The sequence below is a fragment of the Micromesistius poutassou genome (genome assembly GCF_964030765.1).
Source record: "Micromesistius poutassou genome assembly, chromosome: 16".
NCBI classification, from domain to species: Eukaryota; Metazoa; Chordata; class Actinopteri; order Gadiformes; family Gadidae; genus Micromesistius; species Micromesistius poutassou.
Genome location: NC_140286.1, coordinates 9281761 through 9305068, shown reverse-complemented (window position 1 = coordinate 9305068; position 23308 = coordinate 9281761). Strand labels below are relative to the sequence as shown.

The following is a 23308-nucleotide window of genomic DNA, read 5'->3' as shown; positions in this document are numbered from 1 at the left end:
GAAATATGGCGGCGCTCATGACTTTAAGTCAGGTAAAGCAACAACTCCTTTACCTTATAAAATATATCATTAGCGTTTAATGATATGTATTTTTAACGACAATGTCAGTATATATCCCTCATTATGCTACTTTCTAAGCGATGTTACGGTGTGTGGTGGTCGTAGAAATAACCTTTTGTTGTCAATTGACTTGGTGAACGTCTACCAGATGAAGCCTCTAGCATGCCGTAGGGGACTATTTAATTGGTAGTGGGAAATAAATACGTAAATAACCCATGTGTGTGAACAGCCCTAGTACTATACAGAGTATTTTCACCACTCTGAGCTCTCTTAATCGAAGGCTGTATGTTACAACAGATACTTTAAGGGGAATGTGTCGTCTGCTATTAAGTTAGCTATCTAGTGAACGTCAAAGTTGGCCTGTCTAAGTAGACACTCACACGTCCCCCGTTTCACTGTATTTACTTTCTCTAATATCCACAGTTATCGAGCGGAAACCCGGTATATGACAACTATTTCCGACAGGTAATGTCTTCTGCCTTATGTTTACCTTTTTGAGATTGGCCAAAATGTCTTTGGCTGTGTGTTGATGATCTGCACAGCTTTTTTTTTTCTCGAACGAGAGTAGCTTAGTACGCTACTTGACAAACACTGCAATGTTAATCGTAACTGTGCATCATTTTAGGTTGACCGTGGAAACACAGGACAAATATCAGCTGGGGATGCAGCTCAATTCCTTAAGAAGTCGGGGCTGTCGGATAGTACACTTGGAAAGGTAAAATGAAACTTGTTGGAAAACGGAAGTAGGCTAGATATCGGAATTTCAAAATGTCTTATTAACCCAATTCTTGTTTATGATATTTTAGATTTGGGATTTGGCTGATTCAGAACGAAACGGCTATTTGGACAAGAGGGTAATGTTGTGATTTATCAGATTTTTTAGTTAAAAATGTGAAATTGTTATGTGGTGTGATGCTGATGTATGCATGCAAACTGACTATCAAGCTCTTCCCCAGGGTTTCTTCATAGCGCTGAGGCTTGTGGCCTCAGCACAGGGTGGCAACGACATTAGCCTCAACAACCTCAACCAAACACTAGCTCCTCCCAAGTTTGTGAGTAATGAGTGAATTGCTTGATTTCACAATATCAAAAGGGTGTGCATTCCTCAAACAGCTATGTGTAATATTCACTACGTATTCAGTAGTTAATAATTGTAGTTAATAGTAAATAATAGTTAATAATAACTAATTGAGATTGGGTTAGCTTCAACAATGTAAATACATTGTTTTGCAGAAGGACACTGGTAGTCCATTAGCAAGCCTATCCCCAGTACCATCAACACAAACAGACTCACAGTGGGCTATACGGGTGAGTAAAGCATTTGTAGACACAGTGTTCTCATGAATACTGTGATGTTCTTCACCTAAAACACTATTTTGGTTTATTCCAGCCTGACGAAAAAGGAAAATTTGATGGTATCTTTGAAAGTCTGTTGCCAGTCAACGGCCTCCTACCAGGGGATAAGGTCAAACCTGTGCTCATAAACTCCAAGCTACCTCTGGAAGTGTTGGGAAAGGTATTTATGTTCTCGTCTGCATAAAGTGTCTTTACAATTTTTAGTTTTGGTAAAATTGTAATTGACATATTCAAATGTTGTTTTCTGTCTTTTTAGATTTGGGAAATTAGTGACGTTGACCAGGATGGGCAGCTGGACAAAGAGGAGTTTGCTGTGGTAAGACGTCTTTGCGTCGCATCATTGTACTACTGTTTAAAGTGGTCCTCAGGAGTCAGGACTCTCCCGGGTGCTCACCAGTCCACGGCTCATGGTGTGTTTCAAAAGCTGCCCAGCCTTGCACCTGCGTCCTTGACCCGTGTGCCTCTCTCCTACGGGACCAGGCCATGCATCTGGTCTACCGGGCCATGGAGCAGGAACCCGTCCCGGCCGCCTTGCCCGCCAACCTCATCCCACCGACCAAGAGGAGGAAGTCCGGCGTGAAGTTGGCGGGTGCCGTGGCCGTGCTTCCCGGTCTGTTTGGGATGTCCCTCTCCTCGGGCCCGTCGCCCCTGAAGGAGACCCTCCGGCCCACCCCCTCCCTGAGCGCCGTCGCTTCCCTTGGAACACCAACCAGCGGCCTCTCGCCTAAACACTCCTTCAAGTCCAATCCACAGCAGGTAGTCCCTAGCCGTGAACTCCCGTGAGCAGAGGGCAATATTAAGGTTGCATTATGTGCACTGTGTACTGCCATAGCAACGTGACGGGGATCAACTTTGCTGCAAGCTTTTCTCAAAGTGTTTTTATTTCTTTACGCATATCGAACATATGGTTTTGCTCTTTAAGTCAGATATTTACATTTCTTGTTTACAATACAAAACCAATGATGTCAGAGGTTTTGTAAGGCTGATGTACATTCTTTTGGGATTGGCATAACTGGACACACATAAGATACAAATGCTAGGATTTTGTTGATTTTACCGGTAGCTGTATAACTATTCGGCTTCACACTTAGCTATTAGGCTGTTGATTTAAAAGTCCACTGTATTTATGCTGACCGGCTGATAGCTGAATTGGGTCTAGCCAATTTGTAGTCTTGATTGCGGTTGCTAGTTTCTGTTGAGTCAGCTCAATGAAGCTCAAAGGAAACTAGGAAACGCATTCATTACTTTACATTGCAATTACTAATACATACTTTCAATTCTGTTTACCTGCTGCACCCTTCCAGTGTATCATGAGGGCACAGCTTGCTTTTGTAAGAAACAAGTGCATCTAGTATCCAATCCATTTCTGAGAGGTAATGGCCAGACTTGTTTGGCCACATTGTTCTGAGCAGCGACCACTGTGTATCACACCATTCAGTTGCTCCAGGGCTCTATGTTTACACTCAGTAGTTCTGTTGGATGGGGAAGAACATAAGGAATGACAGCTGGTGGTTGTCATTGGGCCACGATGATCTAATCTCTCGGCTCAATTCATATCCTCATTCCAAATTCCATGCATTTGTCTGCATTGTCTTCCCTGTCATGCTTCCCTGGCCCTTTTCTAGCCATTTTTGTAGTAAAACAACAATCTTGTGTTTTGCTCCATACCCTTAGGCAAAAGATTGCAATGTATAACTGCTACACGATGCAAAGATGCAGAAATATGACAAATGATAACAAATCCCTTGCATTACCGTTTTACATTTTCATGGTACACTTAATGTGTGTTTTGGCATCTGTAGCAGATGCAGGTCTTTAAACACCTTGTGTTGTCTGTGTCCTCAGACCTCCTCTGTGAACTGGGTGGTCCCGCTGGCAGACAGGGGGCGCTACGACGACCTCTTCCTCAAAACGGACACAGACATGGACGGTCTTGTCACCGGTACGGAGGTCATAGAGATCTTCATGCTGTCCAGCCTGCCCCAGACCATGCTGGCCCAGATATGGTGAGGCCTGAGAAAAATGTAACGGAGACTATCAGGACTTTTGCAACACCATCTCATTGTTATGGTGTTGAAATGATTCTGCTTTGTTGGCTCTGCTTCAAAAGGATCTTTAATCAGAATAGGACATACGGTTACATTTAAAAGGTCGGAATGGCCTGGCATAGTGCTTTGACACGTAACTGACCCAGTCTACCTAGGGGTAACTTTGGATAGGAGTTTAACACACAAGACCCATATTGAAAATACCATGGCAAAGGTGAGTACACTCCTCCACAAGCTCACCAGCATGAGACTGAATGCAGGTCCAAACACCCGACTCAACAGCACTCACTCTCTACTACTACCAGTGAGTATGCCTGTCCAGTATGGGGAAGATCGGCGCATGGGATAGGCATAAACTTCTCTCGATGGCCACACGCCTCCACCAGAGAAGGCCTGGCCATGTTCACTCTACCGGCCCAGCTTTGTGTAAAGAATTGGGCAAGCAGAGTCTGACGTAGGTTATGAAAGAAGAAGTTGGATACAAAAAAAATTAATTTAACTCAAGTTGATGACGGTTGCAGTTTTTGTACCTTTTTCCCTAGTTGGTGATCCCATGACCGGATTTACACAGAAAAGCCATGTACCGCGTCAACACTGCGGTGTAGAACAAGGGTTTAATTGTTTCATAGCAAGAACACTCGATTCTCCCAAACATTGCTCACGGACGGGAGATTGAAACGTGTCAGGTTGTAGATGGTGGGGGAACATGGAGTCAATAGGTCCTCTGCCGCTCTCCCCAGGGGCCTGGCGGACACCAAGCAGATGGGCAAGCTGAGCCGGGAGCAGTTCTCCCTGGCCATGTACCTGATCCAGCAGAAGGTCAGCCAGGGCACGGACCCCCCGCAGAGCCTCACCCCGGACATGATCCCCCCGTCGGAGCGGAGCGCACCCACGGCCGCCGGCCCCGTGAGTCCCACCAAGGTTCCTCTTTTGGTCGCCTTGATGCCCCACACTTGAGTTGTCGTTGAAATCATCCCGTTTATATTAGAGTCCGATTCTTGGCCGTAATCCAACAGTCTGATGGATTTTGGATGCAATGAAGATTACTAAACTCGATGATCGCCTGATTTAAAGGCATACTTTAAAAAAGGGTAATTATCACATATCCTGTGAACCTCATAGCATTAAATGCAGATCACAGTAAGCGTTCTGGTTAATGGGGTCTTCTATCTTGGTGGTCTGAATGTATTAAACGTGACCCCATGTCACATTGGATTCAGACGTTGTATTCTGTTTGAATCAGAAGTTTCAGAGCAAATACTCGTAGTACAATATTGACATTGTACCAAACTACAACAAATCTTATTCTTATATTTCCATGTATAAGATAATGTAAATATCTTATACATGAAAATATAAGGTTAGGTTGTTGTGTGTGTGTTTGAGGACACAGTTGGTGCCCAGACTACTATTTCAGCTATATAGCAGTTAAACATAAATTGATGCTGCTCGTTTAGCGTAAATTAAACCAGGGTGATTCAACGTGATTCAATATTTTACAACTGCGGTTGTAATACATTGGCTATAAACTGTCTGGTTCCAAAACTGTTAAAAGTGTTGCTGCCTTTCTCCTTTTTAAATGTGAAATTTCTGCTACTTTCCAGCTGCATTCTGCTGCTTTGCTTTTCCAACAACATACTATTCTTGCACCCCTGCATTCTTTCTCTATGGGATCTCTCAGACCTACGCTGGTTTCATGTCTGCTGTGGGACCAGAGCTTGCTGCCTTTGCTCATCTACGCAGAGTGAGTAATTGCCCTGTTCTCCACATGGTGGCGCTGTTGTACCCGTTGTTTTCACCAGCCCCAAAATGGTCCAAGCGTTATGGACTTTGCATTGTAAGCAAAGTTTTCACGTGGAATGCAAAACAAAATAAATCTGCCTTTCCTAGTGAATCTTAGTGTGGACAAGGCAACGCACGTGTATTATTGTTTGCATTGTTGTACTTGCATATGTAGAGGGCTTGTACATCATGACGTCACATTGAAATGACCGCAGACATTCATCGTGAAATGATTCGTTATTAAGGGGAGATATTGTTGTGCTTGGACTGCCACAGTGTTTCTAATGCGAGATGTGGTAAAACAAAGGTTTCATCAGCCTAGGTTACGACACATATACAACGATTATGAGTACCGCTCAGTACCGCTACTCTTTTGAGCCCTCAATATGCGAGTGCCTGCCAATAATCCCATGATGCATTCTGAACTATAAGCCCTGTAGTAGTTTCATTTTCCACTTAAATTTGATTCACTATTTATTGGTAAATGCTGCCACCTGTTGGTATTGCAGGAGCATCTCTGAATTTCCCACATCAAAATACTTGATTATTTGGTTGTCCAACAAAGATTAAATTAACTTGTATCTTTATAAAACAAACTAGTGTATTCTTATTTTAGCTAAATTGAGCACTATTATTGCTTTTAGGATAACATTTTTTGTTCAGCTAATCTTTTAATAAACGTTGATGTTTCAGTATTGTGCTTGTGCATCGCGCCGTCGCAAAGCAATGACTGCTGACTTATTGGCAGCATTGCTATCTTAAATTATTATGTTGATAGGAAACCTGTTTTTTTGGTCATTGTTTAGTAATTAATTAGGAGATGATTTGTCATTCTGGGGTGACATTGTTTTGAAACTATTTATGTTGATTTAACATTTAGCAGTATTACTTTCTACTTAGTATTAGTTTTTTGAATCCCATGATGCATTCTGACGATTATCTTAATTATGGAAAAATTTTTTAGTGGGAATCCAACCCAGCATTTGGTTTAGAGCCTTCCAATGGTATTTACTAATTGTGATCATACATCAAAGTGGTGTAACCCCCGTCAAACCTCTAAAACGACCAGATGTTGACTCATCTCGGATAACACTTTCCGCTGAGAACCTCCTCCTGGTCTGGGTGAGAACCCTCGCTGGGTCTCCCACGTCAGTCCTTTGTGGGAATGAGTCTGATCCCGTCGCTTGCTGTGTCTGGGATCCGTTTCCTTCCTGTCACACGTGTGTAGCACCGGGGAGCTCCTCTTCTCTCGGTACGGCTGGCCATCATTAACCTGCTGTCATTCTTTCCTTCACCCCTCTCCCTATCTCCCTCTATCTGTGTTCAGCTCTTCCCCTTTTCACCCTTTTTATCTGCTGAAAACCTTTTTTCGCTTTGTTTTCCTTGCCGCCATAGCATTTCTTCCCTCGCTCTCATGACCTGTACTTTCCGCCCGCACGCACGCACGCACACGCATGCGTGCGCACAGCCCTGTCTATTTTCAAGTCTGTCACCTCACCACCCCCTTTCTCTAGCCATTGCAAACCGTCATCGATCTTCAACCATTTCATGTGGCATCAATAAGTCATCAAAAGAAGTTCAATTCCCCTCCTCCTCACAGCACCGGCAGTGAATTAAGCCTTGTTTCAAACTGAAACTGCGCCCTCTTGTGTTGGAAAATAAATGTCATTCAATAATAACCGTGAGAGAGCAACAGAACATGACCTAACTTGTCGGTTAATACATTTGTGATGATCAAATATTGATTTAGTCATTGAATGACACCCAATAACAACTCCATTAACCACTCTCCTGATCCTCCCCCCCCCCCCCCCCCCCCCCCCCGCCCCCCTGCTCAGGACAGCAACAGTTCCACCGGCTCAGCAGACCTGACGGGCATCAAAGAACTGGACGACCTCAGCCAGGAAATAGCTCAGCTGCAGAGGTGAACCCCCCCCCCCCCCCCCCCCCACCCGCTGCCTGAGCTGCAGCCGGGAGAAGAATGGCTCAGTTTCCTTGTCTTCCTCGTAGCCAGGGCTCCGGAGAGGCAGCTGCATACTACACTAGGCTTGCCCTGAACAGGGGCTGCCCAGATGGATTTATACAGCCAAATGTTCCTCTTGCATTCCTGACTGTCAGGTTTTTTTGTTTATATAATAGGCCGTCAGGAAGCCGAAACAATGTGGTATAGTGTGAGGAAGGTATAGTTGCGTACTTAAGCAGCATGTGAGTGTAGTCCGTTCAGAGTACAGCTGCCTCTATAGTTTATGCAAGTGAACGGTTCTTGTTTTTGAATGTTGTACCACTGATTAACAGACTGTCTACACACACAAGCAAACCGGACAGACTTGCATAGAACTTGGGTTGCAGAGAACCAATGTGTTTTTGGTTGCTGTGACAGGGTGTTAAACCACAACAGGTAGGTGTCACAACAACCAACCAACCAACTATTATAGCGATGCCTTCCTCTTCAGCGAATGGTCTTTTTGTTTCTGTTTCCACACACGGCTCCAAACATCTCTCAAAGCCCCATACAGACCCTAATCCAATCATAACCTGCTCTTTTCATGTGTTTGACAGGGACAAATACGTCCTGGAGCTAGAGATCAGAGAGAAGGAGGAAGCCATCAGACAACAGAATACTGAGGTTCAGGTGAGGCTGGACGTGATGCAACTCGCCGATGCTACCTGTCCTCCATGCCAGTCGGCACTATGAAGCTAACCCTAACAAAAAGTCATCAGAGCGGCTGAAATGGCCTTTCACCCTCCCCCGCCCCCCAGGGTACCTGTCTCTTCAAGTGATCGAAAAATGCGGTTCATGTTTGATACCTGAATCCTTAAAAAAAAAAAAAAATTCTCTCCCTGAATTGAAAGCTGTATTTTAACAATGTAGATGTGTTACGTTTTTTTTCACAAGCACAACTAAACAGAGAGCCATGCCCACACCTAACCCATCGGCCTGGTTCTTTCCGGCCCCCCTCCTCAGGAGATGCAGGTGGACCTGGACCGGGAGAACGGCACCTTGCAGGACGCCGAGTCCCAGAAGCAGGACGCCAAGGAGCGGCTGGAGGAGATGGACCAGCAGCGCTCCAAGCTGGAGGGGATGCTGAACGACGTGAAGATCAAGTGCCAGGACGAGTCCCAGACTGTAAGTGGCAGCGGGCCAGGCAGCGCTCTGCTATTACGCCCTCCACGGATGCATGCTGGATGAATGGAGACCTTTGTATGGGCTTCTTATAGTAGAATGTTAGGTATCCCTTCACAATAAGGGCACGTTAATCAGCCATGAGTTAACATTAGTTAATGCAGTAATAGGCATAATTGTGTAGCATTAGCATAGGGGCAAGGGGAGTGGGTCAGGGTAAGGTTTTTGTATTGTGGTTCATTTCTTGTTAGTTAAAAGTCTGGCTTCACTGGCACCCCATCTCTAATACTTAGGGTTAGGCTTAACCCTAACAAACTACGGTTGGTAATACTGTATAAACCATATTAAATGTCTACTTTAGTTAAGATGAACACCATTAGTAAAGGATTACTAGACCCTTGGTTAACTGGTAATTAACTGTAAATGAATGCTTTATACTGCATTAAAGAATGTTAATAAATGGTTGCTTTATGTGACTTTTTTGTGAAGCGTTACCCAATACTATTCTACAATTGAAGGCAGCTTTATCTGAACCAACTGTCGTATTTATATTACTTGTAAAGTAATTTGTATCACAATCCCTTTTGTTATTCCACGTGCATACCAAAAGCTATTTCTTTTTATTAAAATATTTGTGCTAATCTGACTTGAATCTCCACCACCTCCACCACCTCCCCGCCCAGATCTCGTCCCTGCAGAACCAGATCCGCTCCCAGGAGCTGGACCTGCGGAGCCAGGAGGACGAGATGGGCCGCACCAAGGGGGAGCTGAGCCGGCTGCAGGAGGAGGAGGCCCTGCTGGGCCAGAACCTGCTGTCGGGACGTGTCCAGCTGGACAGCATCACCAAGTCCCTGAGGGCCACCCAGGACGAGCTCAACCAGGTCAGAACTCCCATCCATGCAGCCGACGACCCAGGCCCGTCTCAAAGGATGGATCCAATTCTAATCTATTGACTGTTTCATGGCAGGTTTCAGCAACACTCATGACCAAATTATAATCAAAGGGCTCATTCATGAATTTTGAATGTGTGGAAACACTGTCATGTGTGAACACTCTTTTTCTCAGAAGTTGAGTTACATCCTTAAAAAGTTTGCTCCACTCCATTCACGCAAAAAAACAAGCACACACTCCAGCTCTGTGCCAAGTGGGCACATCTCAGATGGAACGGGAAACGGGGGAAGGTCATCCCTTTTTATACACCGCCAAGGAATTTGACCGTGTAGTGTACTTCAGCGGGCATTGTTGTTGTTAACCGCCCACGGCTCGGTAACAATGCAGACCTCAACCAGACTTTCCTCCGATGCCTCCCTGTAGTCAGCCTAGAGCAAGCTAACCGCTAACTTGTCTGAACCCCCCCCCCCCCCCCTCCTCCACATCTGAATCCACTGTCTTCATGTCAGTTTGAATACAACGCATTAGGCCTGGGCGATATGGCTGAAAGACATATCACGATATAACTTGATCATATTGATCGATAACGATAACTATTGATAATTTTAATGACCTCAAAAGACTAGGAATGTTTAACACTTAATATTACCTTCCACTGTTCTTCATTGATAAATACTCCAATGTCGATACAACAATGAAAAACACTCAAATATTGTAGATAAGTATGGAACAGTGTTTGTGTAACAAACCCAGCTGCTAGATTCGGTGGTCCAGTCTGTTATATATATATATATATATATATATATATATATATATATTTTGAACATGTTTTATATTGATGTTGATCGAAATCACGATCGATCACGTCTATCACGATACAATCATTTATTGTTTTATTGCCCAGGCCAACAACGCATCTCCTTAAAAATCCCATCAGCTCCATCCTTTTCCCACCTCTCTACCCCAGGCCCGCAGTAAACTGACCCAGATCCAGGACAGCCAGCTGGAGGTGACCAAGAGCATCGAGCAGTATGACCGCGCGCTCACCAACGGCGGCAGCATGACCAACCTGGCGGACGACGTCCTCCCGGAGAAGGAGAACGGGGCCTTCAAAGGGACGGTGAGGACGAGGGGGGACCGGGGGGCCGGGGGGGGGGTGTGGGGGCGGGCGATTGACGTCAGTGCTGTAGTGAATGTCCGGCCGTTCACGATGACCTGCTCAGCCCTCTGCACCTGTTGGAACATTTTAGCCACCACTGCCGTAGGAAAGTAAGTCCACTAATCTTTCCCCTTCATTTTCGTTCAACGGCTTTTTCCGGGAGAATGTTGGCACTCAGGTTGGGCTTCCACCCGGCTCTCTATTGGCTGACGGGGCCGTTGGATATTCGCTCCCGAGTCACGGCAGCACCACGTGCAAACACATTAGTGTCACCCAGAAATTACTGCTAATTATATAGCACATCAAAGAACAGGGTGCATAGAAACAAACTGGTTAGTACTAGTCTGAATGGAACGGGTATTACAAATGAACATACAACATCTTTTATATAAGAACTTTTTTTTTTTTTTGTCCACCTGAGTATACTGTTTAAGTTAAGTGTGATTGTTGTCGAGGAGTGAACAAACGTTTTTGCCATTCAGGGCATACTCCTTTAATCTCCTTGTTTTTGTTTTGCGAATCCTTTAAGACACCACAGGCTCACTCTTTGTCTTGAGGTGCGATGCAGTGAGTCGTCCTCCATTGTAATGGTTTTAATTATTAGACGGATTCACTACAATCTTTTCGTCCATCTCTAGGCGGATTCCTTCAAGTCTCGGATAGCCATGTTCAACAACAGCAACGGGCCCCGGGACGCCTCCGGTGACCCCTTCCAGACCGAAGACCCCTTCAAGGCCGACTCCTTTCAAGGTCGGAGCCCCTCGCGTCTACCCTCATTTCCGCGGTAGTGGTCATTTTAGAACTGCGACTCCTGCACAGGAACCCTGGTTAACAGCCATCCTTACACTCATATTTGACGGGGGACAAATGGGTTTCACTTGGTGATCTTGTATGAAGTGTACGTTATTGTCTTACATGTAAAAGGTTGAAAGTCTCCTGCTGTGCTTGGATAACAGCGCATGTTATCGTGGGTCTGCTTGATGCGTGGTTGGTATAGTTTACATTTACATAGTTCTACATTGAAGACTCTGATGGACCTGATATGATGGCCCATTGTCTCATCTGAATTCAATGTGACTTAAGGTTTGCCCTTAAAATCCCAGGGAAATTCTAGAGGGTAATAAGTAAAAATTGCTTTCAGTTTGATATGATACCACTTATGACCATACAGTTCACTTGTATATTATGAATTCGTTTTTTCGTTGGGATGTCCAACCTCGATCCTTGTTGCCTTTCCTGTTTTCAGATGCTTTCGGGGGAGATCCGTTCAAAGCCACCGACCCCTTCAAGGGAACGTCCTCGGAAGACTTCTTCAAAAAGACGGACAAGTCGGACCTGTTTGCGTCGTCGGACCCGTTCGGCAGAAAACCCACCCCTCCGCTCAAGGTACAAGAGCTGTCTATTGACTGGGTCCTGTAGGTTCAAAGGACCTCAGGGGAATTTGAGGTGCTGATCTCGCGTCGTTCAATATGAATGGGAGACCATCGATTGTGAAAATGTTCAATCCCATTTATTTTCCTTTTTCCCTCAGCCACCCGCCTTCGGTGGTGCTGACCTGTTCAGGTCCAACAGCCCCAAGGCAAAAGAACCAGGTACTGTAATGATCAGGTCCATGCAGACGCACACCGTCAGCATCAGATTTTATCCCCATGCTGCCATGCTAAAGCTCAGGTTACAGAATTCTTTAATCGTTTATGTTAAGTCCAATGTGCTCAAGTGCTTCACCAGTGACAATTCAGTTACATGGAATTAGAAATTGAAAAAAATAAATGGTCCATTCATGAATGTAAGGTCATTTAGAGAGATCTCGGATGATGAACAGTCACGCTTAACATGGCAATAAAGCACCCAAACGCCCGACTAAATGGATCAAATTAACTGCCGGGATTCCTTGGGTGTCAAAGGGACATTACAGTTCACCACAACAAGTTGAATGGGATGTATGCAGTTTCAGGCTATCAAGGTCCCCGCAGTCAAATGGTCATGTGTCCTGGAGTACAGGCCTGGTGTGTTTGAGCACAAACAGTTGATGTATAGAGGTAGCAGTCATGTTGCAGAGGACAGCAGGTCAAGGGGAAGAGGGAGAGCGAGAGAGAGAGAGGAAATTGCACTCATGACATTGGTACATTTCTATTGAATATTTAGTAATAGAAGAGCTAAAGCTGACGTAGGAAGCCCTTTTTAAAGCCTGAAATGGCAGGTCCTACACGTGCGTGCTTACCCAGCATGGCCTCCAGGTGCCCATGGATCACTTCTAGTCGACGCACGGACGCGTCCCGGGCGCCAGAGCCAGCCTATTCCACTGTCCTCGCCTCAACATCCCCCTTTTCTGTGTAAGCACCGGTGTACTTTTCCCTCTGTGACCAAAGCAGGAAACTGGCATCAAAATGTGGGAAAATCACTTAAATTGCGCAACCCCGTCTCAAAGAAGCACTGATGCTGTGCCACTGTGTCTGGGTGACGTGTTCGATTTAGACGTTGGTGGGGGGGGAGGGGGTCATTAGGGGTCACGCCATTTTTACTCTCCGTGGCTTCATTTTTTCCTGTGGCGGGCATCTATTTTTAGTCCTGTACCTACGCATTTAACTGCTGGACGACTAAAAATACCCCCCCCCCCCCCCCCCATATCCCTGGAAAAACAGGAGGTTTGCCGGAGCCAAGCACAACAGAAACTCTCTGACTATGGCTCCCATTCTGCTGGAAGACAGCACTTCTTTAACAAGCAGCTCCCCACCTTCCCTGTCCCCACTCCTCCTCCTCCTCCTCCTCCTCTCCAGCTCTGCTATGGCTCATTCACTGCGGGGGGGAGGGGTGGTTGGGGGGGGGGGGTGGTTGTTGTTGTAGCTTCGGGGAGCTAACCACCGGCCTGCGCACGTCCAAGCTATACAGTCGTTCACGAGAACACAGGAGCGTCTGTAGACCGCAGGGCTCGGTGCGTTTTAATGTGAAGGAAAACACTGCGTGTTGCACATGAATGCCACCATTTTGGTCGGCACACTAACAACAAACAGATTGTGTTACAATGGTTTGTTTGGGGTGCTTGCTTCCCCCTCCCCGGTTTCTGTACTGCTCCACAGTTGGCAATTTCTTCATTAAGCGGGCAGGCATTCCACGCTGTTTCCAAACAACCGCCCCACAGTTCTGGTTAACAGTAGTGCGACTCAGCCGTCTAATTAGCTAATCAGATGCATACGTCAGGTTCGGCATAATGTTTGCTTTTTTAAGGGGTTTTCTCCTCGAAATGTCATGGAAAGTGAAACCCGCCACATTACCCCCCCCCCCCCGATTCCAAAATAGCACACGGGCCGATTTCATAACAAGCGGGGCGCAGGGATGACTTCTGAACGTGTGGTCGGGCTTGAACTCTCATTAAACCTCCCTTTGAGGCTCCTTCCCCCAATGCATTCAGACTTTCCAAAGAGGTGCTTCACATGCTCTTGTCACAGATGCGTTCGGGAAAACGGACGCCTTCGGGAACAACTCCTTTGGAAGCAAGGGCGGTTTCGCCGACTTTACTCAGATGTCAAAGGTAAGCTCCCTGGACCTTTTTGAGTTATGATTTTTCTTTTTCCGCTGGCGTTGTAGAAAGCCAGGTTATTCATGTTGCCCACATTATGAGTGAGCTCCAAATTCCCACATCCACCCCAATGCATCACTTTTAGCTTTTTTTCCCCTGTTATTTATAGATATCTTTATAAAGAATGTGGTCTTAAGGCCAGGGGCTGTATATTGATGGGTGTGTGTGTGTGTGTGTGTGTGTGTGTGTGTGTGTGTGTGTGTGTGTGTGTGTGTGTGTGTGTGTGTGTGTGTGTGTGTGTGTGTGTGTGTGTGTGTGTGTGTGTGTTTGAACAGAAGCAGGACAACCCCGCCATGCCCCCCAAGAAAAATGTGCCTAACCGCCCTGCACCTCCCTATGGTAAGAACGGTGTGTGTGGTCTATGAGTGTGAACACATCGTTTGCTAAAATGGTGAATGGACTGTATTTACACAGCACCGTTGCGAGCCTTTCTATCGCCACTCAACAGAGCTGCACAATCAATGCCTCTCGTGCGCCATGTGTATGGCCGCGCACGGGCAAAGCATGGCTGTCTGCAGAGTGCTGTGTGGCTTAACATGTGCACGGCGAGAGTCCTGAAATACCTCACACAAACCGCCGTAACAGCACCCCCTGTGGAGAAACGGCGGCCACTGCAGCTGGTGGTTCCCTCAATTGTTAGTGTCACGGGCTGACATCGGTGCCTAGGGACGTGAGTGGAACGAGTTTGTGTGAGAAGTGACATAACTTATACGGCGCGGTTCCTGTGTTTCCCGGAGGTCTCTGTACATTAAGTCAGGTCACAAGGTGAATTAAGGCTCTATTCAGAATGGCCACTTGATCTACAAGGTCAATGACACTTTTTCTAAAGTATATCTAACATGCGTATACCTACATGTCTGCGTCAGATTTTTAATGACCACACTATCGGGTGTTGCATTGAAAAGTTGATCAGGAATCAGGATCACCACCTCAATATAGAGCAGCAGACACTCTCCTCTTTCCGTTGTTGCCAGTGGTGTTGAAAATCCTTCTACAACAAACCCCAGTTATCTTAGCAGCCCATCTAATCTTATTCTAGTAGTTGTGTTGCAGGCGCTGACATTCTACCACCTCAAGCGGCATTGACAGACATAGTCGAGATTCTTATCGTACAGTCAGTTATGAAGGTGATACTCATAACCATTGGCCAGTTAAGACCGAATAAGTCGGTTGACGCAAATGCTCAATGCGCTACGTCATCACAGGGTTGTGAAAACCCTGCGTTGACTAAATGCTTTGGAGTGAGGTGTGGAAAATTCTGCCCGGGTAAGCTCATTGGCTCTGTTCCTCCTTTCAGTGTGTAGTGAGGTATTTCCATAATGGCCTCCACTTTACATCAAGATGTGGAGGAAGGAAGCCTTGTTTAAGTTGTTAGAGTAAGCTCCAAGGTAACAGCCACGCATACGACTATATGAACACAGACTGATTTGAGTCAACGGATTGCAATATTTTTAGGCCAACTACCTCTCTCACGTATGACCAACTCGCACCTGGAAACACAGATGTCATTTTTCATCTCTAGCATATGTACACTGAACCTCATCGACCGAACATGAGTTCTGTCAACAGGTTGTTTCTTAGCAAATTTTCTGTTCATATTTGCACAACCTTTGCATAAGCAGAAAGTTAAAATGAGGTAATGGTCCGGGCGGCTTTTTACCGCAGTCAGTGGTCCTTCAGGCATCAGACAGGTCTTCACAAGAAGCAATCACATCAATGTTTCTTAACTGCCTTGTAATGTTGTGTTTCACCGATTCCTAAGAACATGGGTACATCAAAAGTAGAATGCCTAGTGCCCTTGACTGTGTCAAGAGGAGGAGGAACCCCTGTTTGGACCCATGGCGTGTGTTTTGAAGGAATGATCTACGGAGTGCAGAGTGAGGCATTAGCGGACGTGTCTAGTCAGGCAACACTGGAGGAGCATTTCTGTGAAAGTGCAAACTGATTTATGGCGCTCTGTTATGCCTTCCAGCAAAGTACTGTACAGTTAATAAGTTTAAAGGTCCCAATGCGCACGCACACACACACACACACACACACACACACACACACACACACACACACACACACACACACACACACACACACACACACACACACACCCCCTTGGTCACAGGGATGCTACATTGAAGCTCATGTTTTGTTCCATTGACATGTTAGTTTCTTTTGTAATCGTTAGACGAGTTGTGTACAGAACATTGTCTTGGCTCTGTGTGCTCAGCTCTGCATTGTAATTTCTCTCCTCCAGCAGGAAGTGAATACGGCGAGGTAAGATACTCCGAGTGTGCGGTGGTTGCCTTGAATTGATTTGCATGCTGTGGACCTGTGCGCTTTGTAATTTAAGAAAAACTGCTTGTGTGAACACTGGCTTTTAGTTTGGGATTTCCGTCGTAGATTGGGTTTTAGATTGGGTACATTCGTCCACTAGAATCCAGCGCCGATATGTCGATGCACTATGTACACATGGGCATTGTTATGAGACGGCAATCTCATAACCGTAAGGGTACAGGTGACCTTTATGAAGATGCAACTGTTATTGTCGCACAACCGTGAGTGAGAGGTGAAATTGAATTGGTTACATGCATTCATAATTTCTACATTCCTCTGTATCTCCGGAGGCTTGGGTCTGTAATTGACGTATCAAGAAAGACATTGTTCAGCACTGTACAAATGATTGTAATTAAGGTAATAGTTTCTCAAAGCCGTTTCTCTGTACTCTCCCCTCCCGGAAGGATACGTATAACAACAATAACAAAAGACAACAATAACAAAAGACAATAACAAAATACAACTTGGCAACTAAAAAGCTACGTGACATGGATCTAAAGTCATCCACAAATAACAAGGGTACCGTCTCCCTCCCCCTCCCCCCCCCCCCCCCCCCCCCTTGTGCGTACCTCAGTGTGGGGTCCTCGTTTCCCACTAGCAAGAGTGCGCTTGAGCACGCTGCAGCAACCACCAACCTCAGACCCATGTCTTACCTTCCTCTCCCTTCTCTCCTCTCCCCCCCCCCCCCCCCCCCCCCCCCCCTTCTCCGTGGGCTAGTCTGGAAGTGAGCGGCAGCAGATGGAGTGGGCCCAGCGGGAGAGCGAGCGGGAGGAGCAGGAGAGGCAGAGGTGGCTCCGCCGCATGGAGCACGAGGACCTGGAGCGGGCCATCGCCCTCAGCAAGGCCCAGATGCCCAGCACCTAAGCTACGCTCCACGGCAGACTCCTCCCCCTCCTCCCCCTCTTCCCTGACCCGAGAAACTCTAGGACTCCAGGCTTGACGGCAGACTCCCCCCTCCCCCCCCGTCCTCCCCGTCCTCCCCTGTTCCCTGACTCCAGAAACTCTAGGACTCCAGACTCGACGGCAGCCACCCCCCACACCCCTCGACCGACCGACCGCCCGCCCAACCACCCACCCAACATCCCCCTTCCTCCATCGGTTTGTGATGGGGGCTGGTGCTTCTCTGCTCACTACTAGGACTCCCCGTTCAGGCTCCGCATTTAACTCCCGGTCGAGGTTCAGCTCTTCCCCAAACTACAGGACGACTATAATCAAAGACACTCCGGGGCCACTTGATTTAAGCCTGGCTACATCCTGTAGGAACATAGTCATTTAATGCGACTGCAAGCTTTTTAGGCCAGCCTGACGAAGACGACGACCACCACTTGCATCCAGCGCCTATTTATTGCTATTGCCGACCGCGCAGTTCTTATTCTGATGCCTTCCCGTCGCCCACCCGATGTTTTAATCACGTTTTTATTATTTATATCCAACCGCGTTGAATCTGTGGTTTTTATGAAGTATCTGTTCATGCACTGTATAGAAACTGTACGATAGCCCATTTTGAACAACTTGGAACCAGTTTTATAATTTCTTTTTTTTTTATGTCAATCTTTTCGAACTGCTACTTGCCAATCTGTGATCGTTTCTAACTAACGAGTGCAGATCTTAAAGAGCGGCGTTTCATAATTTTTTTAACGGATTGCCTTGGGTGTCAGCCTTGTAACCGCAACTGGACCCCCCCCCCCCCCCCTCTCCCCCTCCATGTTCAGGGCATTGGTTACACACTTGTTTAACACAATGTTCACAAAGTTTGATTCCATTATCGTTGGACTTGCAATTCCAGTTGTATCCCCCAGTCCTATCCCGTGACTGTATGCACTCCTTGCTGGGCCTTGTGGTACAGCACATGGGACAGGATGTACACAAAACTAGAACAAGGTAACACCCCGTTCAACGATAATCCAGCATGGGTGTCCTTCTGCCCCTGGGTTAGATGCTACGGGATTGGTTAAGATTGTTTAGGGAGTGTTGGAAGCCTTTTAATGAAGACATTAATGATGACATTAATGATGGATGAGGTCATGCTCGATGGCATCCCTCAGGAGTGCTGTTACCCACCACTATGATGTCATGTGTAAGCAGTTCGATAGATTGCCTTATTGCGTGGTACCGTGTCACTCGCCTGCAATGTATGGCCAATTTAGGGTAAATGGGATGTAAGCCTGGTTAGCACCGGTGCTTTTTAAAACACTACTCCATTTGTTTTCATTCTTTTTTTTCTCTTTTGTACATGGGTTGAATTATTACAATTACACTTAGACCGTTACAGAGTTGCCAACGGATGGCTCATTGTCCGTCGGAAAAGAACAAAAAAAAGAAATTGACCGTATTGTCAGTTAAATGCTCTTAATCTTTGTCTCACAATCAGGGAAGGAGGTGTGACTTTTGATGCCTTACAAAATTACCCGCTTGTAAACTGTTATCAGGTTTATTTTGCACATAGCATATATTACGTCTGTCTTGGGCATATTAATCTTCCAGTACCAAAAGAGAGGATGATGGGTAATACTCAACGCATGGATTATGGATGCTGTACACAAGTACAGCAGGAATGCCTTAATGACCCACAAACAACTTGTTCATACTTAAGCTTTATTATTAAATATGACTAGGCCTATAATAACTTTGAAGAAAATATACCGTTTTGGACTCTTGAACGACTGTTATGACTTTTAATATAATAAAAGTAATAATAAAAGTAACCTAACACTTCTAAGGCTTGTTTTTTGGAGAGCACAAATAATCCAATCAATCCTTTGTGACAAGTGTATATGACTGAAGTCATAAGACTGATAAGAGTTATTAACAAAGCGGAAGGCCTTTTACAACTTGCCATAGCTTATACATGTATTGCATTATTTCACTTTCGTAAGACAATGTTCAATATTGATAAGCAGAACTGTTCAAAACCAATAATCCAGGTTTTTTGTTGGTTACAAATTATCTGACAAACTGAAAAGTGAAATGAATGTCTCATTTACATTTCCCCATGTAGCTATTTTTAGCAAGTTATAGTACTACTATAGTATTCAGTTCCTCATATTTGAAAAAATATGAGGTTTGGAATTGGTTGAGCCTATGAAAGTGCAGTGTAAAAAAGGTTAAGTCAATTCTATTTATTTTGTATAGCCTTCTTAATCACAGTCAATCAATTTATATTATATATTCGTCCTATTTGTGTTTTCGCATTGAATATAGAATATAATTGTGGAAGTAAATTAAGACTAGGCCTACTAGCCTGTATAAAGACCAACACACGTGGGACAACAGCCCGGGTACCCACCATAGAGGTAGGACGGACTGTTCAGTGACCGAGGCACAGACAGTTCCCCCTACGAACCGACAGACCGTGGAAAACCACTACCTTATTATACACAGAACATTTTTGTGCCACTTTGTGCGATGCTAATTAGAAGTACAATGATTGAGGCCTGGCTACACACCACCTGTTGATCCTACACTGGCCTACACTGTAGCCTACGTCTAATCGTTGAAAACTTAGATGACTGCCTGAAATGCCCACTGACCCTACAGACATCAAATAAAGGAGTGGGGAATCATTTAATCTGCAGCGCAGCAGGACAAGTCTGTGTAATTGTAGTATTAAGGCCCTTTGATGTCAAACTATAATTTCTAGCCTCCATCAGAGTCTACGCGGGCTCCGTGAGGAGGGTTCTGCTGTGCCCCTCAGTCTGTCCAGACGACTCCCGGCTCACTCTGTAATTATGGAAATTGAGTGTTTGTATTTATAGGCTAAGCCCACAAGCGGCTGCCCTTCTCTGTCTCGCAGCTGGAAAACATCACAGTGTAAATGAAGTGCTCCGTATTTTTAAAAGGAGAGCCGGTGTACGGTGACAGCACGTAGAACCTATTTAGTGTAACAGACTTGATAGGTCGCAGGTTTGACTGCACTTATTAGTACTTGACTACTTGCGTAATAGATTTATGTAGTAGGGTGAAATCTCGCGAGAAGTGAACGCATTTCATAACGTGACGTTTGGGCCTAATTGTTCATTGAATAAAGACCAGTTCCACAAATGCATACGTTTTTCGATTTCATTGGTTTAATATTTACAATAAATACACATTTTACAGTATAAAACCCATGTACATATCTATATAAATTTAAGTATAAAATAATGCACAGGGCATCAAGCCCTGATAGTGTAAAAAGGGGCTGGACCTATGGCTGTTTAAAGTTTCACTCCCAAGTATACAGTATCACCCAAGTGTAGAATGCAACCAAAAACACAGTTCAGGCCATTCAAACATTGAGGCAGTTTAAATAATAAAACATTGTCTTTGCACATATTGGGCTATAGTAATGTGCACGTTCACCCCTGGTTGACCAGAACATGTCTTGGACGTTCCTTTCGGTGGTTGTGTAGTTCTGTCACAGAGCTTTACAGTAGCACACAGTCATACAGAAAGGCACTTCTGTGTCACACACAGCATTCCAGTTTTGTCGAGAGAGAGAGAGAGAGAGAGAGAGAGAGAGAGAGAGAGAGAGAGAGAGAGAGAGAGAGAGAGAGAGAGAGAGAGAGAGAGAGAGAGAGAGAGAGAGAGAATATACAGGGCCAGCCCCTTATTGGTTTGTTTACTCTAAACTTTAAAGCATTGAACCAATAAAGCTCCAATAAACAAAAAAAGTAGTACCAGCTACGTTATTAGAAAATAATAGCACTAAAACATTTGTTCAATATATAAAAAAAGATTTTGGTCATGTAGAGATTTTTCTTTTTTTCTTTTTTAAATAAAATGACATCGTTTAAATCAACAACCCCCCCCCCCCTCCCTCTCCCCCAGTCCTTATGTGAGCTGATGTCTCACATGTGTCTCTTCATGTGCAGGGCCAGGTGGTCGGACCTGGAGAAGGCTCGCTCACACAGGTGGCACTGGAAGGGACGGTGACCAGTGTGTTTGCGGAAGTGGCGGGTCAGCTCGTCGGAGCGAGCAAACTTCCAGCCGCAACCTTCCCAGCTGCAGTGGTAGGGCTTCTCACCTGGGGTAGGCGAAGGGCGGGAGAACACGTTAGCAACATGTAACCAATAATCATCAAATCAAATAATACAATAAGTTAACATACATTTACAAAAAATAATGATTAACCCCAAAAATACGTTCGTAGTCAAGGTGTAACTTTGTTTTACGATCGCATGATGACCAGACTGTCAGACGTCTCTTACCAGTGTGTGTCCGGTGATGGGCCTTCAGGTGCGAGCTCTTGGTGTACGTTTTCCCGCAGCCTGCGAACGTGCAGGTGTGCGTTGCGGTGCGCTTCCTCGGCCAGGTGCGGCGACCCCTCTTGGGCTTCGAGTCGAGCAGCTCCAGTGGGGAGGACGGCGGGGTGAGCATCACCCTCTGGCCGCCCGCCTGCATCCCCTGCATGCCCTCGTCGTACACGCCGAACGGGTGCTGGTACGACAGATGCATCTGCTGGGGTGCCGTGGGGTGGTGCGGGTGCTGGTGCGGGTACGCCGACGAGGGGTGATACTTGTGCGGGTAGCCCAGGGTGGAATGACACACTGGCGCTTGGCACTCCGAGCCTCCCTGCTCGCCCGGGCTGAGCGGCGGCGTCATGCTGTTGGCGGCGCGCGGGGAGATGGCGACGCGCGGCTGCTCGAAGGACATCATGCACGACACGTTCCCCTCCTGCTTGATCTTGGTGCAGCTCTGGGGCGCCATGCCCATGACGGGACCGTAGCTGTCCATGTTGGGCTCCACTTTGATGTTGTCCACAATGTCCTGATGGTGTCTGGGAAACTGCGCCATGTGACCGTAAAACCTGCCCTGCCGCGCCGCGCCGTAGCCGTTCTCCCCGTCGGAGGAGCGCAGCAGCTCTGCCATGAGGCTGGCTGTGTAGGGGGGAGGCGGGGAACGGTGCTCATTGGTCGCGTAGGAAGGCACGGTAAGCCCGGTCGTTGAGTACAGGTTGGCGTCGGCCATATATTCCGCACCTGCCGCTGCGCCACAGCCGAGGGGCGCCGCGCTGCTTGCGCCAGATGTGTTGGCGAGGATAAAATCCAGATCCAAGTAGTTGCTCAGATCCTCGTCGTCCTTTCGGCTCCGGGTGTCCGAGCCCTGCACCATCTCGATCACGGAGCAGAGCGGCTTGTCCGTCTCTACTTTCCATCTCTGGAAGAGGAGAAATAGGGGAGAAAGTAGATGTTAAAAACGTTGCGATAGTTTGGCAGTCACAGCAGCCAGTCCACTTATCAATTGGAAGTTTCCCTCAACAAACTGTGTTTTTACTTACATCTTCCCATTGCCTTTCTCTTTGGTTTGAGAACGTGGAAAATGACGGCAGCATCAATCCGGATAAAGCCATCGTTTGTTGAAATAAAATACAAATATATCTGCTCAAAACCGTGTCACTGTATCGCCGTGCCGCACTGGAATGAGTGCGTCTCTCTTTACTTTCTCCTCTCCAGGGTTGCGCTTCCAAGACTTTGAACAACTTTGAATGGTAGGAGGTCCTCAAAGTTTATAAGTATTCAAGCCAAGAATCTGGACCAATTGAAATGCTCGCCGGATGTCGGCAAATTTAGCTCTATATAAAGTGGGTCCTGTTGCTGTAGCGCGCTCTGTCCGGCTCGAAGCAGGACCTGCGAGCCTTTAAACTCTGGCTCCTCCCCCTCGCGATGACGCACGCGATCACAGCCACGCCCACCTCCAGTCCGCGAGGTGTTTAGCTAGTTGGAACAAAAAAAATAAAAGTTTGACTCAACACTCATCCCACTGTTATTTTATGGACTTAGTAAATGTTTCATGCGTAATATGAATAACTGGTTAGAGAAAATGAAGGGCCTAAATTTAGGCGTTGCCAACGCGAGGGAATATAGCATATTGTAAATACATAAATAATGGATTTTTATAGTCTTGAGTCTTTATATATCTTATATCTTTATAGTCTAATAATACAATAAATACATATATGGTGCAAAAACAATTGGTAATAACAATGGCCTATTCTGGATACA

At 46.1% G+C, this 23308-nt stretch overlaps 2 protein-coding genes across 5 annotated transcripts; one reads left to right on the top strand and one right to left on the bottom strand.

Moving 5' to 3' along the window:
• On the top strand, positions 1–19006 carry LOC311360891 (epidermal growth factor receptor substrate 15-like 1). Of its 4 annotated transcripts, none has more exons than XM_084480989.1 (24): positions 1–32; positions 484–525; positions 686–775; positions 867–914; positions 1017–1112; positions 1294–1368; positions 1451–1576; positions 1673–1732; positions 1897–2172; positions 3262–3422; positions 4205–4370; positions 5146–5208; positions 7085–7170; positions 7806–7878; positions 8212–8373; positions 9054–9251; positions 10229–10381; positions 11059–11170; positions 11667–11806; positions 11952–12012; positions 13867–13949; positions 14273–14336; positions 16249–16265; positions 17043–19006. In XM_084480989.1, exons 1-24 carry the CDS (start codon positions 6–8, stop codon positions 17187–17189), a joined length of 2526 nt encoding a protein of 841 aa, XP_084337115.1. In that variant the 5' UTR covers positions 1–5; the 3' UTR covers positions 17190–19006. The 4 variants fall into 4 exon arrangements, with proteins under 4 accessions (XP_084337115.1, XP_084337114.1, XP_084337116.1 ...); XM_084480988.1 differs by having other exon boundaries at positions 16246–16265; XM_084480990.1 differs by lacking the exon at positions 5146–5208 and having other exon boundaries at positions 16246–16265.
• A 1377-nt stretch (positions 19007–20383) lies between these two features.
• On the bottom strand, positions 20384–22884 carry klf2b (Kruppel like factor 2b). Its single transcript, XM_084480582.1, has 3 exons — positions 22585–22884; positions 21515–22463; positions 20384–21330 (listed from the first exon to the last, which is right to left on the bottom strand). Exons 1-3 carry the CDS (start codon positions 22654–22656, stop codon positions 21155–21157), a joined length of 1197 nt encoding a protein of 398 aa, XP_084336708.1. The 5' UTR covers positions 22657–22884; the 3' UTR covers positions 20384–21154.
• Positions 22885–23308: the final 424 nt, after the last annotated feature.

Excerpts from the sequence above, each read along its gene's own strand:
- LOC311360891 (XM_084480988.1), top strand. The coding sequence starts at position 6 with ATGGCGGCGCTCATGACTTTAAGTCAG. Across the intron at positions 3,423-4,204 it reads ACCATGCTGGCCCAGATATG|GGGCCTGGCGGACACCAAGC; the intron begins GTGAGGCCTGAG and ends CGCTCTCCCCAG. Across the intron at positions 10,382-11,058 it reads ACGGGGCCTTCAAAGGGACG|GCGGATTCCTTCAAGTCTCG; the intron begins GTGAGGACGAGG and ends GTCCATCTCTAG.
- klf2b (XM_084480582.1), bottom strand. The coding sequence starts at position 22,656 with ATGGCTTTATCCGGATTGATGCTGCCGTCATTTTCCACGTTCTCAAAC. Across the intron at positions 22,464-22,584 it reads GAGAAAGGCAATGGGAAGAT|AGATGGAAAGTAGAGACGGA; the intron begins GTAAGTAAAAAC and ends CTCCTCTTCCAG. Across the intron at positions 21,331-21,514 it reads CCATCACCGGACACACACTG|GTGAGAAGCCCTACCACTGC; the intron begins GTAAGAGACGTC and ends CGCCTACCCCAG.